At 45.8% G+C, this 20,883-nt stretch overlaps 1 protein-coding gene across 3 annotated transcripts; it reads right to left on the bottom strand.

Annotated features, from left to right (window-relative positions):
* Positions 1-1,720: 1,720 nt before the first annotated feature.
* On the bottom strand, positions 1,721-19,688 carry ACSBG2 (acyl-CoA synthetase bubblegum family member 2). Of its 3 annotated transcripts, none has more exons than XM_032203765.1 (15): positions 19,654-19,688; positions 15,636-15,765; positions 13,231-13,310; positions 12,519-12,760; positions 10,882-10,970; positions 10,236-10,356; positions 9,703-9,783; positions 9,056-9,205; positions 8,679-8,855; positions 7,824-8,005; positions 7,323-7,556; positions 6,036-6,253; positions 4,957-5,096; positions 3,702-3,948; positions 1,721-3,329 (listed from the first exon to the last, which is right to left on the bottom strand). In XM_032203765.1, the coding sequence occupies exons 2-15, from the start codon at positions 15,758-15,760 to the stop codon at positions 3,220-3,222; spliced, it is 2,196 nt and encodes a 731-aa protein (XP_032059656.1). In that variant the 5' UTR covers positions 15,761-15,765; positions 19,654-19,688; the 3' UTR covers positions 1,721-3,219. The 3 variants fall into 3 exon arrangements, with proteins under 3 accessions (XP_032059656.1, XP_032059655.1, XP_032059654.1); XM_032203764.1 differs by lacking the exon at positions 19,654-19,688 and adding an exon at positions 16,134-16,230; XM_032203763.1 differs by lacking the exon at positions 19,654-19,688 and adding an exon at positions 16,110-16,230.
* Between the last annotated feature and the right edge of the window lie 1,195 nt (positions 19,689-20,883).

A 20,883-nucleotide genomic window follows, 5' to 3' on the forward strand; every position in this document is an offset into this window, starting at 1 on the left:
ACTTCTAGCCACAATGATTTTTCCAAGGAAAATGGGCAGAACTCTGTTACTTTTCTGTGTCCTTCATCTTGTTACTGAAGGCATGAACAAGTGCTGACTAGTCTGAAGGCTTTCAGAGTTGTTCAGAGTTGCTTTGAATTGAATCGTGTTGGAGGTAAGATCAGGACGCAGCTTTTCCTTTGTCCTTGGCCTTTGTATTAAAGGGCAAAAGAGGGGTCAGAAGTGTTTTTCTGTTGTCTTGGTCTGGTATGTATTAAGCCTTGAGGCTTTGATTACTGACATTTAGTATTAAGATGAGGAAAAAAAAAAAAAAAAAGGATAGTAAGGCTGGCTGGCTCCCAGAACACCAGCTAAGGAATATTGGATATGTTGGTGATGAGACTGGCTATGCTGTGGTCAGGCTGAATACATGGAAGTGCAATGATTTTTGCCACCAGTTCTTATACTGCTGTGTGTGGTGGAAGCATCAGAACTAGCAAAGAAATTGATGCAACAATCCAGAAACAAGTTTTTGTCAGATCTTGAGAGTATTTGATGGTGAGAGGTTTAAACGTCCCCTCTGGAGCTTGCCCCATCCCATTCCCTGTGAGCAGAGACCCAAGTCACTCAGGTTCTGCAAGCCTCAGCTGTCACATTCTCGAATGCACTAGAGCACGGTCAGTGTACTTGGACTGTCTCTGCACTAGCCCAGCTGCCTGCCACACGCTGCTTGGCATGCTGATACTAGAGACAGCCCTTGTACACCTGGTATGAGTATTACTTCTAAAAAGATGAGAAATGATTGGTGTTGCTTACATGGGGGCATGAAATAGCCATCAAAAACTGAAGAGATGAGTTTGCACTCCTGAATAAAATATAAGTACTTCAACTTCTAGATAATTTTTAATTGTATTTCTGCCTAGAATCAAGGTATTAAATACCTTGTCACTTGAGGATTTTAAAAGTTGTGTTGGGAAATGAATTCTTCACTTGGCTGTAAGAAATTCAGCTGGCCCAAGACTAACTTCAAGATTAAAAAAAAAAAATCATGTTTGTAATACATTACAGGATTGTTTGTCCTGAATTTTAAACCTTTTTGTTAAATTTGTGGAACTATGGAGGAATTTTCTAGAAAAAGTGAAATAAAGTAAGATGGAAAAGTAAAACTTCATTTTTTTTGTTGTTTTATTCATTGTTTTGCTTCTCTGTGGACAGAAGGCTTCCCCCTAGCATCTTATTACCTAAATGTTGTCTGTCAAAACAGAAGCTGTTCTTGCTGGGGGCTGAAAGCAGCAGTGCAGGCATGGGGCCCTCCTGGGCACAAATGAGGGCTGTGCAGTGTGGAGGCTCTGCTGCAGGGCAGCAGCTCCTGGGTGCAGCGGGCAACTGTACACCTTGATGTCATCCCCCACCTGGCAGCAGCCAGAGCGCTGTGGTGCCTTCAGTCTGTCACAAACAGCTCAGCGAGGCAGAGTTCCAGCTTGGACCTTCCTCTGCTGTCTTGCTGTGACAAATTCCCCTTCTGCAGCCTCTGTATTTTGTTGCTCTCCTCTCTCTCCTGCTGAGGGCAGTGTCTTTGAGCTCAGTACTTACAGAGAAGGGTTCTTATAAAGCCAGCTGTGATAAGCGAGAGTTGCCTTTTGTAGCTGTGATAAGCGAGAGTTGCCTTTTGTTGCTCCCCCCCCGACACCATAGACCTTGATCTCTGAGCATTGTTTTGCAAAAAACACTGAAGCATTGAGACACAACCTGCAGCGTTTATTTATTAGGCATTTCTCTGAAAGTCAAGACATTGCAGACTCACACAGCTGAGACTACAGTTGCACAAGAGGGACTGTAGGGCCAATTGTGCACTTGCATGGAGGTATGGGCTCAATGCACAAGTTCACTGAGCTGCTTGCTGGGGTAGCGATTCCAGATCAAGCCCTAAAAAATCTCCCTGCTCTGCCATCTGTTACTGCCCCCCACAGCAAGGTTTTGATACCGGTGCTGCAGGTACAGAGCCAGGGCCTTGCAGCTTGCTTGAGCTGTTTGCATTATTTAATAGTGTAGTTGCTTCTCCCCTGCATGCCACTTCCAATCAAAGCACCTGACATCTCTGGCTAGTCCTCCTTTGTCCAGGGAAACAATATCCAGAACCAGAGTACAACTGTTCCACTTGTAATGATTTCTAGTTTGAAATAAGCGATTTTACAAGCTATCCTCCATTTGCTAAGGTGACTGAAGTCCATCCAGGCAGGGGGTAGACAGCAATACGCTTTGCAGAACCACCCATGGCCTTCAGGAGCTATTGTTAATGTATGCTTCTGCACAGCTTTGATGGAGGCTTCTAATGACCTCGCTGTGGTGGGCCTTTACAGTGGCTGGAATGGCAGATCCGTCTGGAGGACTGATCGGCCCTCTAGCAATTCAGCGCCCTCTGCAGGCTCCACTCCACATGTGTACAGATCCTGCTTCTGCAACCCAGCCTGACAGCTCTGGAGTTGCGTATGTTTCAGGATGCGCTAAACAACATCTCTATGATTGTAAGCTTACAGTTAGGTTACACACACACACAGCTTTTCAAATAATCCCTTTGTGGAATGCTTTCAGAATACAGTCCATGTATACTACTCTTGCATTATCATTTATGGTTTCATAATAACTCAAGACACTGAAACATTCAAAATATTGCACAGACAAACCCAGTAAATCCCAGGTTCCACATACAGACTTAGCCAGGGTGTGTAGTCGCACAGAATTTGCCTTGTTTGACAGAAGATAGTTTGTTGGTAAAGAGATTTAAAATAATTCAGATGTCACCAGCATGCAATTAAACATGCATCAAGGGAAAAAAAGAAGTATATCACTATAAAAAGAATTTGCCTTCCCCACGTAGCTGGAAAAATGCAGTTCCTGATTGTTTTACATTCAGCTCAGGAAAAGAAAACTTTGGTTAAGACAACACACTATGAACTTATAAGGTAAATGCACTGCCCTTATAAAAAAAGGAAAAGACAAATGCAAAGCAGATATTCAAGAATATCTCAGCATTTGAATATACACATAGGAAACTGGGCACAATCATACTTACTGCAGTAAGGAGGCCAAAAAATGTACAGCTAAGCAATTTAGGGAGTCTGCATGATAGCCAAACCTCATTTATTTCAAGTGAACCCACTGATTCCTTCATGGGAAGCCCAGGCTGACAGCACACTCACACAACAGGGAAAGTTTCTACCACGTCACAAAGCTGTCATGTTACCGCCTAAGATCGTTCTCTGTTGTGGTCGGTGTATCCATATAAAACTGATCGATTTGGTCTTTATACTTCTGTGCCACCACTGGTCTCTTCAGTTTCATTGTTGGGCCTGTGGAAAAGACACAACATGGGGCTGCAATGGTGGCAGTGCTACAGCAGGCGTCATTTTGAGCATAAATCGATATTAGATTGAAGCAAGCCTGGAGGAGGATTCAGAGCATGTGCACACACATCGACTCCTAAATTGCTCTTTGTGATTAAAAACACCTCCCTTTCCCCCATGAACAGAAACAGCACAACCACCCTGCAACCGGCAATACAATCCCAAGAGTAAGGACTGCTGAGCTAAGTACCACCAGGCAGGGTCAGGAAGTCCCGAATAACCCATTCTACCTTCCCTGGCACTCCGATGTGTTCCAGCCACAGCAAGCAAGGGCTGGAGGTTCACAGGGTAAGCCCCAGTGCCCTGCACACTACTCACCAAGCTCTCCACCAAAGAGAGAGAAGTCCTTCTCCAGAATGACCCACTTCTGGACTTTCTGAGCATTTGAGACAGCTCTCTCGTTGACTGCTGAAATTCCCTTCTGGATAGCTGCATAGATAGCCTTGTCTTTGCTGCTTATGATTTCAGAGACTTTTGTAGCCTTGCTGCCCAGTTTTTGGCAGAATTCAATAGCTTCTGGAGTGAGGTCATCTCCTGGCTCCCCACTTTCTACATCTATGTTGCACTGCAAGAAAAGTCATTTTATATTACTAAACACTTGATTCCCTTCGCAGTACTAAACCTTATGGCCATAGGAAGCTGCCATGTCACTTTCCCCACCCACATCCAGTACCAGCTGTCCAATTAGATCAACCACTTCTTACATGCTTTATGCAAACCACTGCTTCAAATGAAAATTTAAGGCAATGTGCAGATGAAACACCTCCAGAGCTCCACATACTCAATAGCCACATCAATATCAAAGTGCAAGCAGGGTATAGAACTCCTCATCCAAATTCTTCCTGTGCTCTCCCAAATTAGGAGAGGATATGGCAGGATCCTGCCTCTGAGGCCAGAGCTTTACTTCTCTACACTCCACAGCAGCACCACTGGCTGCTGGAAGATGACAGAGGCAGCACCTGATTCATGCAGCACCAGCTCCAGAGCCTGTCACAGCATTTCGTGCACAAAGGCAAGGAGGGTGGCTGTCAGAGTCTCACTAATGAGCAATTACCACTGACCTGAGAAGCCACTGGCCTGCAAGGGCTCTCTGGTCCTAGGCAGAAGAGTCAGTAAAGGCCAACATGTGTCACTGTGGAGTTTAAAGCCAGCATCTTAAAAAGAAGTCATGGACACCTCATTACTGTCCAGACATCTCTGGGAGATACTGAAATATGGGTAAGAAAAGCAGAAGGTTTCTTGTTTCAGTCTGACTTCTGTGTCTTTTAGTACCATTTCTTTCTGCTTTCTGTCCGATACCATACAGAGATAAGCAGTTGCTCCAAACAACAGAACCTTACTGTCTGATCAGATGGCAAGTGCTCATTTTTTTGTACAGTTACAAGTGGTGTTTGCAGCTCAGCTACAAGTCATGCTGCAAGATGCCTCTAGGCTCCAGCAATCATCGTAGAACACATAACAATCATCTTCCTCACGGTATTAGATGCATGCAAAATAGTCTCTATGTCTTCTCAGCCCCAACCCTGGTAGATGCCCACCCTTTTGTCCATTAAATAGGCAGAATCAAACCCACCTTTAGTGTTAGAAGCATAGCGAGGAATTTTGCTTTGTCTCCAACCAACATTGCATTGCTAATGATGGGAATGGCCTCTTTTACAGCATCCTCAATTGGAACGGGAGGAATGTTCTCACCTCCTGCTGTGATGATGAGCTCTGGAAAAGAGTCAAATCTTGATTAATGCTTACAGCTCCCCCCTTCCTTCCTTCACAATCTGAAATGATTTTATAGCACCTTTGTGGCTACACAGATCAAATAATGAGTCTGTATCCCAATATCCAGGGAAGAAAGCAAACCAGAAAGACTCCAGCCAGGTGAGGAGAGATGAAACTAAGGTGTGCAAGTACACAGCATTACAAAAGTTGCTTTGATCCTCCACAAATGTTTGCAGCTGGAGAATATGGGGTTTGGAGTATGAGCACCTCAGTACCATACCACAGCCATCTTAGGCTCTAGGGAATTCAAGTTGTTAACCACATTGTTCAGAAATTTGAGTTAAAAATTTGCTGAGGCAAAGCAGAGTTTTTAAAGCCACACACAGCATGTTATAGAGTAGAGATAAGCTGAAATCTTACAGATTTCTTAAAGCAGACCCTTTGCATGACCATTTATCTCTTTTTAATGATTGGAGTCTTGCATGAAATTAGATTTGTTTGGTGTTGGTCAGAGCAGTGTCCCAAGAGCTGCGTTGCTGCAAGCCATTTTCACAACAGCAATAAGCTATTGTTTTCCCATACAGGTTAACTAGCAAAGCTAGCTGAAACCAGAGGGAGCTGGTAGTACACACAGCTGGACCCAGGCAGGTCCAGCACAAGTCAACGAAGCACTAACAACTGCCTCTGAAATCAGAGGATTTCTTCCTCACTCTGCAAACACACACTGGTTTCAGTGGTCAGCCGCCTTCTCCCATCACGTGCCTTGTCACATGCTTAGTGGCAGCACACATTGTAGCCATATTCATATGAAAAACTTCAGAAGTAGTATCTAGAAGTAGTATCTTCTGTGCAAGCCACAACCACACAACTACCAAGGTCTGACGTATCATATCCTAGTACTGTGCAACCTCAAAATAAGCAAGCGATAGGCTGCATTACCTTTAATTCTGCCAGTGATGTAAAGGAATCCATCTTTATCACACTTGCCAAGGTCACCTGAATGCAGCCACCCATCTTCATCAATTGCCTCTTTGGTTTTCTCTTCCATGTTCAAGTAGCCCATGAAGATGTGCCTTCCTGAGAAACAGATCTCCCCATTGCCATCTTCATCTGGCTTATGGATCAGTGTCCGGCAGCCTGTCATTTCCTTTCCACAGCTTAAACAAAGACAACACAAACCCAAGGTATTTTTTAAAATTATTTTTGCTGCTCAGGTACTGAATTTAAGAGTGAGATTGTAGCAATACACACTCAATCTGAAGTGTCTGAACCAAGCCAGGCAGGCTTTCATTACAACTGCTTCAGCAGGGAACTTTAAAACTTAAGACATCTGCTTACATGTAAGAAACTACAGGAAATTGTTACTGCAGAAATCAGTGTTCACACCCATGCTTTCCATCTATTGCTCTCAAGCTCCTGAGCTTTGAGTTAGAAGATTTATGTTCTTGGTAGCTAACTTTTACTGATGGTAGTATTCACCTTGAATACTGATGAAGACTGAACAAGCTGTTCAAAGTAACAGAGTAGTCTTAATGTCAAATGAATAAATGCAGTAAGGTAAACTCTAACCTACATTAGTTACTGATTATTTCTTCCCATAAATGGAAAGAGGAGGCTGAGGGGGGACCCCATCGCAGTCTACAACTTTCTCGTGAGGGGAAGTGGAGAGATAGGTGACCTATTCCCTGTAAACACCAGTGATAGGACCCACAGGAATGGTGTTAAGCTGAGGCAGAGCAAGTTTAGGCTGGACATCAGGAAGAGGTTCTTCACTGAGAGGTAGTTGCACATTGGAACAGTCTCCCCAGGGACGTAGTCACTGCACCAAGCCTGTCTGAATTTAAGAAGTGATTGGACTGTGCACTTAGTCACGTGGTCCAAACTTTTGGGCAGACCTGTGCGGTGCCAGGAGTTGGACTTGATGATCCTTATGGGTCCCTTCCAACTCGGGATATTCTATGATTCTATGATAAATCCCTTGTTTCCTCCTCTGTTCATAGAGAATCCAGGCCAAGTTAAATTTAAGTAACACTGCTGGTGCCCTTGGCAGATCTCATCATCTGCAATACTTGGGCCAGAGGAACTGGCTCCCTAGCAACTTCTTACTGGCTGCAAGACTGGGGCTGAGTTGCATCAGGTAAGCCAAGCAAGCCAGATGCACCTGAAACCTTAAAGCAACTCTGTTCCTCCCAGTCAGCTGTGCTCCACTCACAGATAATTATTTACCTGGTAAACTTGAACGCGTGAGGTAGAGAGACTGTGTGAGGCCCAGAGCTTTCGCTCATGCCATACAGTTCATACACAGGAATGTTCAGACTTAAAAAGAATTCCAGTGTCTCTCTGGTAATTGGAGCGGCTCCTGAGTAGCACTTTGTGCAGCGATCCAGCCCAATGGCCTTTCGAACCTTCTTGTATACCAGGTGCCTGGCTAAGCGGAAGTTCACTGGGACTTCAGAATACCTGTGGAAGAAACGTTGTTACAAGACCTCAGTCAGAAAGTAAAACTCCTTCCCATCCTCTTTCATCCATCTCCTATTTTGGCTTATTCAGCAAAATTGATAAATACAAATGACTCCTGCCTCCAGCCCTTGCTGCCCATCCTCTGGCCCCAGCACTACTTTTGGCTTTTAATGTCCACAAGTCAGGACTTTCATGTGCAATATAATTACTGATCCAATGCTAAAGCTCTAACATTCATAACACCCCTTAAGTGTAGCTTTTAATTACCCATTCATCCACTTCAGGTTTGTCTGTAACCCAACTTCCTTGGCCCATGATGCCACTTTTCTTTTGAGCATTGATGATTTTGCACCAACAGATTTCATTCTTTCTTCCATTTTTTCCCAGACGCGAGGAACTCCCAAAAACGCAGTTGGCCTCACCTCCCGCAGGGTGTCTACTAAGGTGCCCTGCGTGGAACAGAATTTTATAAGGCATTCAAAAGAGATTTTGTACAGATACCAGGTCAGCACTGGTCACTAGCTAAGACCTACAACTGCTCTTAATTTTGAGGAATTGCTCATTTTCAACTGAAGTGTTGCTGCTGCTGAGTGCAAACAAAGCAGCACTGGGCAATACCAGTTTTCTTCCTGCCATGTTCCACAAGAAAAAAGAGCCCCAGAAGCATTCACGCTCAACAGTGGTTTTGACAAGACAGCAAGGGTCGATACTCTCAGTGTCCATGCTGACACAGCATCAGGACGAGTCATTCTCTTTCCAGGACACAGACTTAATGGTGGTGGCATTTTGCAATATGGACAGAGCAAATACAAAGCTGTTGCTCAACCAAGCTATCAGGGCAGAGAACTGGTGTCAGGTGAGTCACCAAGAAGCTCCTAGTTGTGCAGTGCTTGGTCAGCTCATCATCCTGGCTTGTAACACAGAGTCAAAAGGCAAAGGTCAGACTGGCCACATTCTTCAAGCCAACAGACCCTTAAATAGAAGTCTGTCACTGGACAAATAAACTAAGTTATCTCATGATTCTGAAGGCTGTGTTAAGTCAGCAAGGTTTGTTTTAAAGTGCACACCCCTAGCCACAAGCAGGTGGACAAGCATAAGTTTTTTATTGTCTTATGTTTTTACCTTTAATGCATCTGGCTGAGCAAAGAAAACTTGTGCTCCAAACGTAATTGATAACCAAATATCCGTCATCTGCGCAGCAACATGACTGAGAGGCAGATAGCTGACCACCAGTTCTTGCTTTTCTGTAGCTTCTGCCAGCTTTATGGAACGTCCTGCTGCTAATGATGTCCACGTCAACTGTTAACAAGAACACAGCTCTGTATTAAGTGGCAGCCCTTCTGAGCAGATACAACACAGAACGTGCAGCTCATGAAAAGAGCCAACAGCTTCCTGTGATCTTCAGATCAGGCATGTTCTTCAGCTGATCTCTGCAGTCCCCCAGCACCTACCTAAGGTCACAGTTCTTGGAATGGGCATCTACACAAAGAGATACTTACGTTGTCATGACTGAGCATTACTCCCTTTGGCTGTCCAGTTGTCCCTGAGGTATATATTAGCGTACAGCACTGGTTAGGCTTCAGTGAGTCAATGATTTCATGGAGCTGAGCATCTGAAACATCTTTGCCAAGGTCCATGAACTCTCTCCACTGTATAAAAAAGAGAAGAACTTGACCACTTTACACACCATTGGTGACAAATTAAATTAAACCCTTCACTATACATGAAGAGAAGGGAACTGTTTTCAATGTCCAAACCTGCAACAGAAACTGACAGTCCCACCGTATTTTCTGTCTGTCACAAAAGGCACGGCAAGGAACAGAAAAGGAGACAGATCTACCTTGAAGAAGCTTCCCAGCTCTGTAGGCGACCCTGGCATTCACTGGGAGTGCCAAGCAGGAGTAACTATGGGACCTGAAGCTGCCTAAGAGAGGTCAGCATGCTAGCAACCTTCCCTTACAATATGGATTTATCAAGGTTTGAACAACAGTGTACATCTACCACTTCAGATAGGAAACTGTTCCTTCACTGTAATCAACATAAACTTGCGCTATTTATGACAGTCGTGTAGAAGGTGATGGTTGCTTGAAGCCGTCAGCTAAACACAGCTGTTATTCATAAAGCCAGTAAGATGCCCATTACTTACAGAATACAGATTTGGTCTCTTCTCTCTTAGTTCTTCCCCATATTGGACAATAGCTTTCAAATGAGGTAGTTTATGCTGAACCTGTGTTAAGAAGAGAGATCCATGAGAAGGAGCAAATCCCACATTTTCTTTTTAAGCCTAAATTACCCACCACTTAACATGCAACTGCTACTTGCCATTTGAAGTAAAGCTAAGAGAATTTCATCTGGCTTACTGAAAGAGAAGAGGGAAGCCTCAAAAGAGACAGTAATCATTTGGACTGGGATGTTGCCTGCTGACCTAGGGGATTATTATTTTTTCATTTTGGCTTGTCATACTTCAAGCTCAAGGCTTTGCTACTCTGCGGAACCACCTTTCAACTTTAATGAGATTTAGCACAAGTGATCACTCATTGGGTTTGAACAGCAAACACACCAAGCAGGCTCGATCGGTTCACCTCTGCTTTCAGATCCAGCATTTCCCTCAGGTAGCTTTACCCTCCCGTATCTATCAACAGGACACAAAGCTTCCAGTCATTTAACAAGTGTATTTACTTCTAAGATTTTCTGCATCTGTTTATGGTTTTCCACAACCACAATGTTAGCACTGCTGTTCTCTGCTACATAATGACAGGCCTCAGGAGAGTTTGTAGTGTAGATACCAACGGCAAGACCACTACAAAAGAAGAAAACAAAAAGAAAAACACAGAATTAGCTGCTGGCAGGAAAAAAAGTCATACCATTGCAAACTTTAACAGAGGAAAAACCATAGGCAGAACATCCCATAAAGCAACAACAGTAAGTGGAAAGCTTAGTTCCAAGAGCAAAGGCTCATTTCTGGTCATAGGTAATGTCAGAACAGTGTAACGGGCCAAAGTGGGTCAGATGGAAGACAGCTATCACAGCACTGGATTTTGATACTCTAACCTTTTCCAACATAATATTTTAACCAAAATGCAAATAAGCATGTTTTTGGTTTAACCTGCTGTTCATTTTAAGAGAGAATGTGCTTTTTCTAGCTATGTTTTTTTTTGTCTTATTCATTATTAAGTAAAGAGAGTTTAGGTTCTAGCTACCCTCATTACATTCAAATATAAGCAGCACTTGTTTTGTTTTAAACCAAAAACACCCTCTCACATGAATAATGAAATTACTATCTGAAGGCTAGAGCAAAATGCATGTCAAGAGACAACACTCTTACCCTGCAAAGATAGCTCCAATATCAGCAATAAACCACTCTGGAGAATTAAATCCCAAGAGGCACACTCCATGGAAACGCTCTAGTCCCAGCTGTAAACAAGAGATGAGATTACAGCAATCTTGTTTGTCCTTTGAAGAATGCTTAGAGTTAACTTAGAGTTAACAGAGGCTATGAAAATCCAGCTGCTGAAGTCCAAGCCTTTCAATCTGCTTCAGCTGTTCTCTGGTTTTGCACCAGAGACAATGGAAGTATGTATACTGGAAGATCCCACAGTATGAGTGGAAGGGAAAAACAAACAAAAGAGTGTCCTTAACTATAGGAAATAAGATGATAATCTAATTCTGATGATAACAGGAAGAACACGTAATGTTTTCTTTCTCTCAATCCGTCTTAACACCCAGCTGTACAAGTACATGGCTCAGCCAGTTTGGTCATTTAAGTTGGATTCATAAGCGTTCTTTTGAGGTTTTTCCTGGAAAGATGAAAATTTACAAGCCTTATGAGGGGTTTTGTCCAGGTTTGCCATGTCTCAAATACACCTCCTTAAAGGTTTTCCTAAATATTTTTTGTTTACTTGAATGTGGAAGCAATTTGTATGAAATTCAAACAAAAATACTGTAGTAATTAACAAGATGTTCATGGCATGTTCAAGTAATTCACAGAATCACAGAATATTAGGGATTGGAACGGACCTTGAAAGATCATTTAGTCCAATCCCCTTGCCGGAGCAGGAACACCTGGATCAGGTCACACAGGAACGCATCCAGGTGGGTTTTGAAAGTCTCTGGAGAAAGAGACTCCACAACCCCCCTGGGCAGCCTGTTCCAGTGCTCTGTCACCCTCACCATGAAAAAGTTGTCTCATGTCTCTGCTTAAATTAAGCAGAACCTCCTGTGTTTCAGCTTGCACCTGTTCCCCCCTTGTTCTACCATTGGATGTCACTGAGAAGAGCCTGGCTCCATCCTCCTGACAATCGCCCTTTACGTATTTATAAACATTAATAAGGTCACCCCTCAGTCTCCTCTTCTCCAAGCTAAAGAGCCCCAGCTCCCTCAGCCCTTCTCCATAAGGGAGATGCTCCACTCCCTTCATCATCCTCATGGCTTTGTGTTGGACTCTCTCAAGCAGTTCCCTGTCCTTCTGGATCTGAGGGACCCAGAACTGGACACAATATTCTAGATGTGGTCTCACCAGGGCAGAGTAGAGGGAAAGGAGAACCTCTCTTGACCTACTAACCACCCCCCTTCTGATACACCCCAGGATGCCATCGGCTTTCTTGGCCACAAGGGCATAGTGCTGGCTCATGGTCATCCAGCTGTCCACCATGACCCTCAGGTGCCTCTCCCCTTCACTGCTCTCCAGCAGGGCAGTGCCCAACTTATCCTGGTGTTTGGGGTTGCTCTTGTGCAGATGCAGGACTCTACATTATACATCATTAAGTTCCTCCCCGCCCAATTCTCCAGCCTGTCGAGGTCCCACTGGATGGCGGTGCAGCGTTCTGGTAGGTTAGCCACTTTCCCTGACACTTTACGACTCATCAACATATCATTTGTAAGTATAAGATACAGCTGACTCCAGCCATTTCAGCAGTTAAACTGCTGACCATGAACATGTAGTATAATTCAACAAAAGCTCACCTTCAGAAAGCTTTTGGCTGCTTTACAGCACTCATCATAGTACATATTGTAAGTTAGCTTTATCCACTGGCCACCTTTCTTGGATGCAAGAGCATAATAGTCACCATATTTACTAGTAGCTTCCTGGAATAGATCATGAACAGTCTTTGGTGCCTCGCTGCCTATGCCCTGCTCATCCATCCTCAGTCTGACTTCTCCATCTCGTTGTGTTGTCCACACACTCAAGGGAGGAGGTGAAGAGGCTAGATTGAAAGAAAAATATTCAACATCTCATGTTTAGAAATTGCTTTCTGCCATAACAGAAATATAAATACAAGTATTGAAGTAAAAGCAAATGCCAACAGCTCCCTCCCCACCCTTTTCCCCCACTATTTTAGAACAAGACTAAGAGATGAAGCCTCTAAAGCACATTCAAAGTTTTCGTTAATGTTTTCTGTTTACCTCCCCTTCTGACCTAAATCTTCCTGCCACTTATTTATTTATTATTAAAATAAGTAGTACATGATTACCTGGTAGATATGCATTAATCAGTGATACTAACTATTTTACTCCTTGGAGCACACCAGTGCTTTAAAGCCTATGTTCTAGAGACTTCTGGACAGACTACCCTGCCATTTGAATTCCCTCTTCCAATGTTATGGTTTTGTAAATTACTCTCATTTAAATAATAGTTTTATGCACATAACAGTAACTAAACATTCTCTCTACTTACATTTGAAACCAAGCTTGTCCATTTGAGATCCCTCTGTCTTAGTATCTTCAACTGTCTCAGTGTTGTAGACCTCAACAACTCTGCAAGGCAGAAGTAATTAGCACTGGATAGACTTTAGCACACTGGATGAAGAATGTCTTAGCCATACTCACCCCATCACTTAATTACATTAAGCCTTGCAAGTCAAGCAAAGATGAGTGGTTTCTGATGTTTACTAGCCGGCTTTATTAATTTTACTAGCTCAGACACCAATGAAACACGCCCACCTTGGCAAGTGTGTGGTCTTTGCCTGCACTGCTTTTGAACATGTGTACGTCGCTCTAACTGTAAGACTAGCTGCAGAAAAATCTATGAACATAACATCCACGATGCAGTGATAATTTAATGCCACAGGTCTGCTCTGCGTGCCTGAAACAGACTACAGCAGTCAGAGAGGTGGGGACAGATAGGGGCACGCAGATCTGGTGCTTTTCTCTGATCTGTGCTGTGCGAGCCTAAGAAAGGCGGCAACGCCCCAAGGCCGTGTTCCCGTGCAGCACAGGCATCACCACAGTGACCCTGGGGAAAAACCCATAGAGATTTCCTGCAGAAAGCAAGGCCAACTAAGAGCAGGAAATTGATTTAACAGGAAATCCTGTTTTTAGGTATTCCTAATGAAGTTAGTACATCAGGCTTGCGCCAGATGTTTGTGCAGAAATTGAACAGGCACTCTTCAGACACATCCCTCTATCTACCTCAGCTGTGCTCCTCACAAGGAGTTTGCACTGTGGTATCTGTGGTTGCCCTTTTTACTTTCAGTCTTGCAAGAGCCATTAAAACACTTCCCGCCTGCATTTGTAGAACAGTGCTCTTCCTCTGTCCTTTTCCAAAACAGACTTTCTCAAAGCCATAAGTGATGAGGATATGGAATAATTAAGTCACACATCCCACTTCAGGCCATGAGTTGGAAGCCAGACCTTGTGAGATTTCGTATTCGAGTCTCTGTGCTCTGCCCACAGAATGACGTATCATACCTCCATGCTACAAGCAGACATTTGTTCCTCCACCCTGGGCAAACTGCACTTGTACCATCATCTTAGCACCACGGCCCAAGCATTACGCTACCCAAGATCATACTCCAGAGAAACTAAAGCTCCATCTTGCCTTGCCAAACAGCCCTGAGATGGGTCCTCTGCTCAAGGCCGTCATGGAAGCATTTGTTTCTTCATGTCAGCACTAGGTATTCACTCTTCCTTCACTGCAGCTTCTGGTGTGAAGTTTCTTCCAAGGTCTGATTCCTCAGTGGTCTTCTAGAAGGGGCTGCGTGCCCGTGACATCACAGACATCATGGACTGGGTGGCCAAGTCCTGTCTAATGGTGCAGCTCCCTCACAGAAAGATGGCCTGCCAACTCTGCTGTCACTAAGCAGGACCCACCTGGTCCCACACAAACCCTTCAGCCTATCGCCAGCATAGTGCCACCCAAGCCTCATACTTTCTTCCCATTCTACTGGATCAAAGGCAAGACACACAGCACCTTGTGAATTTCTGTCTAAGAGGTAAGTTGCTTCCCTCCCTTTTACATTTCCTCTGAACTTCTTAGGGGGTAATCAACTCATGGCTTTGCACATAGGATAGGATTTAAGGCAGGGAGCTTTGACTTGGCTACTCCTGTGTACTGTCCAAAAGCAGAATCACTTCTATCTAACCTGCAAACTACAAACCAGAGGTATGTAAATCAGCTTTCTTCTTTTCTCCAAAAAGGATTACAAGATCTTCTCTACTATGTATTTCCTCACTGTTACTGAGAGCATTTTCCTACACAAATTAACCCCCAGTTGCAGTAGTTCTGCATCATTTCTCCAACTGCTTTTGTGGACAAAGTGTGGAAGTGACTCAGTAATATGAGCAAAAACCCATGCAGCTATTTCCGTTACAGGGAATCGAGTCATATTTTTTTTCTTCTTCTTACTACATATAATTCCAACTTAGTCCCCAAAAATTAGGTAAAGAGTGTCTTGGAAGTCTGACAGCTATATCCCATTACACTGTGGTGAGATTTAGACCCTTAGCTACCAACCTACTATTTATTATGAGGTTATTTAGATTTACAGCCAATCAGGTTGCCTAGATTGATAAAAATCAGCACAGGTACTGCACACAAGCAGTCCCCTAATGAGGCACACCTCCTGTTTACAGTGCAGTGATGCTTCCCAACACATGTAGTACTTGCTAGGTATTTCACATATTTGATCAGTGAGATTATAGATTCAGCTTTTGGATTTTGGAATTAGAAAAAAAAATGTTCAAAATTTCTTCTAAAAATCTTAATGTCCCAATTAATCTAAGTAAACATGCTAGAATATGAGCTATATCCTATGTATGCAGGTCACCACAGAAAAAAATAAAATCTTAAATTAGACAAACCTAGCTGAAGAGTTGACCGGTGCATCATCCAATGACACCTTGCAGTTTTCTTGAGCATCCACATTAAGATAAGCTGTGGGGACAGGTTCTGTAAGTGCCATACGTACATCTGATTCACACAGCATTGTCCCTGTAAAGACAGTTTAAAATTAAAATAGAATCAAATACTACAGTGAAATCAGCTTTCATTGATGCAGCTATCTGACAAAGACAATTCCAAAGCAGATATAACTCAAGACTGATGTATTTGTGTGAAATACAGTAAATTCTGTAAGTGGATGAAGTACCCTTCACATTAAGCTTGGCTTGTATGAAAAGCCTGATCAGAATTAAGATTATTCATCCATTCTCACACCTGAAAATGCGCTTGACAATTACAGTTTTGAAAAAGCACCACGAGATTAACGTTTATATTTGCACTCTTTTGCCCCAAACGTTAAGGCTTAGCTTTCAGACCTCCCCCAAACCACCCACCGCAGGGCTCCGGTGTAGCCTTACAATGCATTGCCTCGCCTTTGTGCAGCCTCTCCTCCCGCAGCCTCTCCGGACGAGCAACGACGTGTAATATCCTTTATTTTTAAACTAGCGCCCACGAGGCAGATCTGGAGCATCTTATGTCATGTGCTCTCTGCCTCGCAATTGGAAGCAGCCAGTCACCCCACACTGCCGCCTAATGCGGAAGCTCTTTCTCTGCGCCTGCCTGCCATGCTCGGCTCTTGGGGTGCGGGAGCATTGGGGTTCCTTTGGCTCTCCACGGCATCCCCAGAGCAGCTGTTGGGGTACAGCCCCCGCTGCACGCCCACTCCCTGGGGACCTAAAAAACTGTTCTGGTAAAAATCAGCACTCAGCAGCCGCTGTGCTCTCAGCAGCTCCTACGCTGCTTTCAGCGGGGGTTTCTGCACTTTGTTGCTACAGGGTTTCGTCACCCAAACGAAGCATTTTCTAACCCTGAAAGCAACGCTGATTTTATGTAAGGTTTATATTCAACAGCCTTTGATGCTCGTCACTTGATAGGCAGAGCTTTAATTGCTTCAATGAATTTCTAACTGACTGGAGATGAATCCTATTATCCTTCATCTTTTTAAAAAGAGGGTTTTAGCACACTATTTCATACCGACGTTAGACAGAGCAATTTAAAGCAGGCAATGTGAGAAGCACATCTGGCTGAATGATGACAGATATTAACAAAAGGAAAGAGCCCTTTATCTGATGAATCTGACATTAGCTAAGCTGGGGCTGGAGGAGGATGTGCCTGTGCAGCGTCCTGCCCCCGACAGCAGTGGGTGAAGGCATGGCCAGCCACAATTCCCAGCACACAAGCCTCCTTCTATCCCAAAAAAGCACATCCCCTCCTCCCGATTCCTCATCTATGCAAGGACGCGATGGTGCTCGATTTGTGCTCTGCTTGCTACAGGCTACGATTCAGAATGCAAAAATAGTTCAATTCACACGCAGCTGAGAGAAGCACATCTTCAAAACCCATCTCTAAATCTCTGAGGTTCGTGGCAGACGTTGCCCAATGCCCCCATACTAGACTACAACACCAGAGCAGTTAATTTTGTTCTTTTGATAAGACAGCCACGAGAAAAGGTGCATTATCTGCATTATCTATACGGAGTAGCCTACTGCTAGCAGCAGTCACCTAGGCCATGGTAGAGTGGGTTTTGTCCCCTCCCTAGCCTGGAGGAGCTCAAACCCACATCTAGAAGAGCATGTCGTTTTGCAGATGGTGTGGAGCCAGCCAGTGGCAGCATCACCACCCCTCCATCTCTTGGGGAGTCCTGAGAGGAGAAAGACCTTACTGGAACCAGCAGCCACGGGGCCTGACCCCACTGCAGTGCACATCCCAGGGGTGACCCCAAGGACAGGGTGTCCCTGCTGGATCCACAAGCAAGCTGGATATGGCACACACAGTACAGACATGAGGCTGCACAGCCAGCAGGTCCTGGGAGATGCACGAGGGTATCATTGCCTCCACCATGCCCAGCAGACGGGGTTTTTCAAGGAGAATCCACATGTCATTGACATGTGGCCCCCGACACTGAGAGAACAGTTGCACCAGCACGTACAAGCAGTAGCGGAATTTTTGGACACTTGTCCCAAGGACACTTGTGCCATGAAACATAAGAACACAAAGCAGAAAGCTGAAGTCCAACCTAGCTGTGCAAGTTTTCTTTGTGAACGCAGGTCACAGGGATCCCAAGACAGCAGTTCATTTTCTGTAACAAATTTCGGTTAGAAACAAACCAATTGCCACTACATAGACTCTGATCAGCTCTGTTAAGCAATGTAGCAACAGCCCTTCATCTCGCAATGCTTTGTCACCTCCCCAGCTGCATTACACAAGCTGCTGGAAGACAGGGAAGACACACAGGCGCTCACAAGAGCCTGACTTGACTTTCATGGTAGCTCGATAGGCGGGTGAGTGGGATCAGGAACGATCCTCTCTTGCCACACGCTATTCCTAAGGGAAATAGCGCCCTAACATGCCACAGTTGGTAGAAACATGAGGAACACACACCCAAACAAAAGCCTGGTGAAAGAAACCGCCCTTGTAATTACAGCTGTGTGAAAGCTTAAGTCGTCTGACTGCAAACCACCTTCTGCTTGGAGGGCGAGCTGTATCCTACAAGGGCTGGAAGGATATGAACTATCTAAGGATATGAAAGCGCTGCAGAGCTGGACTGCAGGCACACTTGTGACAGCCAAAGCTACAGAGGTGAACATTTTGTTTATAACAGTCTGAACGTGCCTTCACTCAAAACACACACAGAGCCTCAAAACCAGCAGTTCAAGTTAAGATTGCCCAGTACATGCATGTGTTCATCAGTCACCCTAACATTTGCTAGCACAGGCCCCCTTTGCTCCCGGTTACTGTTTTATTTTCCTTGTGCTCATACTGGCAGCACTTCTGATCCTGTCCAGTTTTTGTTGCGCAGATCAGCTTGAGGAGACAGCTGCATTATCTCCCTCCCTCTCCAGATTTCCACCCAAACTGAAACTTGAACTTTTTGTTTTCCCTGAAGATTTATTAAGTGAGGAAATAGCAGCTGAGCAACCTGCTTTTCCTCTCCTAGATAAATTTTGTTTTTAAAAAGGCTGCATTATAAACTTCTAAGCACAGTAAGTTTTCTCCAGGACAACCCTGCTGACCACAGGCCAGCATGGTGAAGTGCTGCAAGAAGAACACAGGGGAAATAAACCCCAGCCCCTGCAGGGTGAGCACACAATGCAGACTCTCAACGACTCTACTGCAGTGCCTTCAGAGAGCTGAATTTCAGGTTAATAAAGCTGTCCATAGCAAGACCTTCAGTAAATAGGTTTAGCTATGGAAAATCCTTCTGGCAGCTGGACCCAAGGCTTTCCTGCCCGCAGAAGAGGGCCGGCATGTGCCAGCACCACATGGCCAGAGGGCTTGGCGCAGGGCAGAGCCCAGGGCGCATGAACCATCTGCCACATGAGCCAGCACATAACTGGTGGCTCTGAGTTTTACGCAGCTTGCTCCTCCAGAATGCCGGGTTATTATCGGTGAATTCCCCAGTGTGACTCACCAGAGGGCCGCTTTCTGAGTTCCTCTTTCCTAAACTGCTATTAATTTTCCTGCGTGATCTGCACGCAGCAGGCTGTGAAGGGAAATTCCCTCACACACACACAAGAAGCATAGAAATGAGGCACAGGAACGCGTTCAGAGACGCGGCAGGCGCGCCCCTGCCAGCCCCCACCACATCCAGGGCTTTATTTCACTGCTGTTCAGGGCTAGCCAGACCCGGACCTGACGGCACCGCTGCTACCGACACGGCACCAGGTCACGGCTGAGGCTGGAGGAACCTCTGGAGACGGAGCCAGCCTCCGCGGCCAGCAGGGGCACCCAAGCGGGTTCTGGGCGTCTCCACAGCGAGAGCCCCCAGAGCCTCCTCAAGAGCCCCCTGGTGGCAGCCGCCCGCCCCTCCCCCACCCCCCGCTCCCCTCACGCACGCCACGCGCGCTCCCCCGGCCCGCCCCGCGCACGCGCCGTTACCTCAGGAGCGGGAGCGCGTGCGCGAGACTCCCCCCGCCACGGCTTCCGCGCGCCGCCACGCGGGGCCCTTTAAGAGCGCGCGGGACTGGAGGGGGCGTGGCCAAGAGCGACGAGGCCACGCCCCCTTCCTCCCGGGGTCACCTGCGGTCATCGAGCCCCCGGGGCTCAGAGCCGGGGGGCGGGTGAAAAACGGGGGGGGGGGGGGGGAGCACCCAGGGCTCCGTGTCCCCCGGAGCTGGAAAAGGAGAGTGGGGCGAAGCGGGGGCTCCCTCCCGGGCCCAGCTTTGTATCCTTTTTTTTTTTTTTTTTTTGGTCACTAAAAAATCAGCGGCCGGGTCGTTTGGCAGATGCTAACGCCCGGAGTTTCATTGCGGCCGGGCTGCACCCCCGCGTTAATCGCTGCTGCTGCTGGCCTGCGGAGCCCCAAATTCCTCTAAACTGCCTTTTTTTTTTTTTTCTCCTACCCCCTTTCCTTCCCTGCAAAGCCATTCCCACTACTACAGGGTGGGGAGGATGCGGCTGGGCTCCTGCCAGCAGAGCAGGGACACAGCTGGGGCTGCAACCGGGGAGTGGTGCTGCTGCTGCCAAGCCAGGCCTGGAGCCCCACATCACAAGGCCCAGGGGCTGTTCCTCTCCCTGTCCCTGCAAACTCATCTGCTCCACGCGTGGCCTGGCCAAGCCCTCACATGGCCGTGTTTCAATCCACACGTGGATTTACTCTGGAAAGCAAGGACACAGATGGTATCTGGGGAGTTGGCATGATCAGTGAGCTTAGAGGACCGCTAACCCTCTCACCCCAGTCATGCCCCAGTCATTAGGTAGCACCTTCTGTGCCCACGAGGGGCAGATTGTTCTCAAAGACCCAAAAAAAGATTCAGTGGCACAGCCACTGAACTGGCACAGTTAACTGATGGGGCAGGAGCAGCCAGTTCTATTTTTGGTAATGCCCTGAGCCAACAAGTGACCTTAGGCAAGTGTTTTTTTTTTTTTCTTGTTTATCAGAGCAAGGTTGCAACACTACCGAGGTAGATGTCAGTGTGTCTGCAAAACCCTCATCAGTCCCGGGGCCAAAGGGGACCACGCTGCTTGCTGGCAAAGGACCAGGGGAGAGCAAAGCACATGATGCAGAAACACAGGTGGTGCTCACGCATCTGTCATGAGGAGGAGAGTGACCATCCTGGCTGCTTGTTGAGGGTCAGCTCCTCCCTTGTACACAGGATCAAGCTCTTG

Source organism: Aythya fuligula, chromosome 26 (assembly GCF_009819795.1).
Source record: "Aythya fuligula isolate bAytFul2 chromosome 26, bAytFul2.pri, whole genome shotgun sequence".
NCBI classification, from domain to species: domain Eukaryota; kingdom Metazoa; phylum Chordata; class Aves; order Anseriformes; family Anatidae; genus Aythya; species Aythya fuligula.

Coding starts and splice junctions, on each gene's coding strand:
- ACSBG2 (XM_032203763.1), bottom strand. CDS start 16,140: ATGCATTGTAAGGCTACACCGGAGCCCTGCG. Junction 6,254..7,322: donor CACGCGTTCAAGTTTACCAG/GTAAATAATTAT, acceptor TCTTTGTTTAAG/CTGTGGAAAGGAAATGACAG. Junction 3,949..4,956: donor CTATGCTTCTAACACTAAAG/GTGGGTTTGATT, acceptor CTTTTCTTGCAG/TGCAACATAGATGTAGAAAG.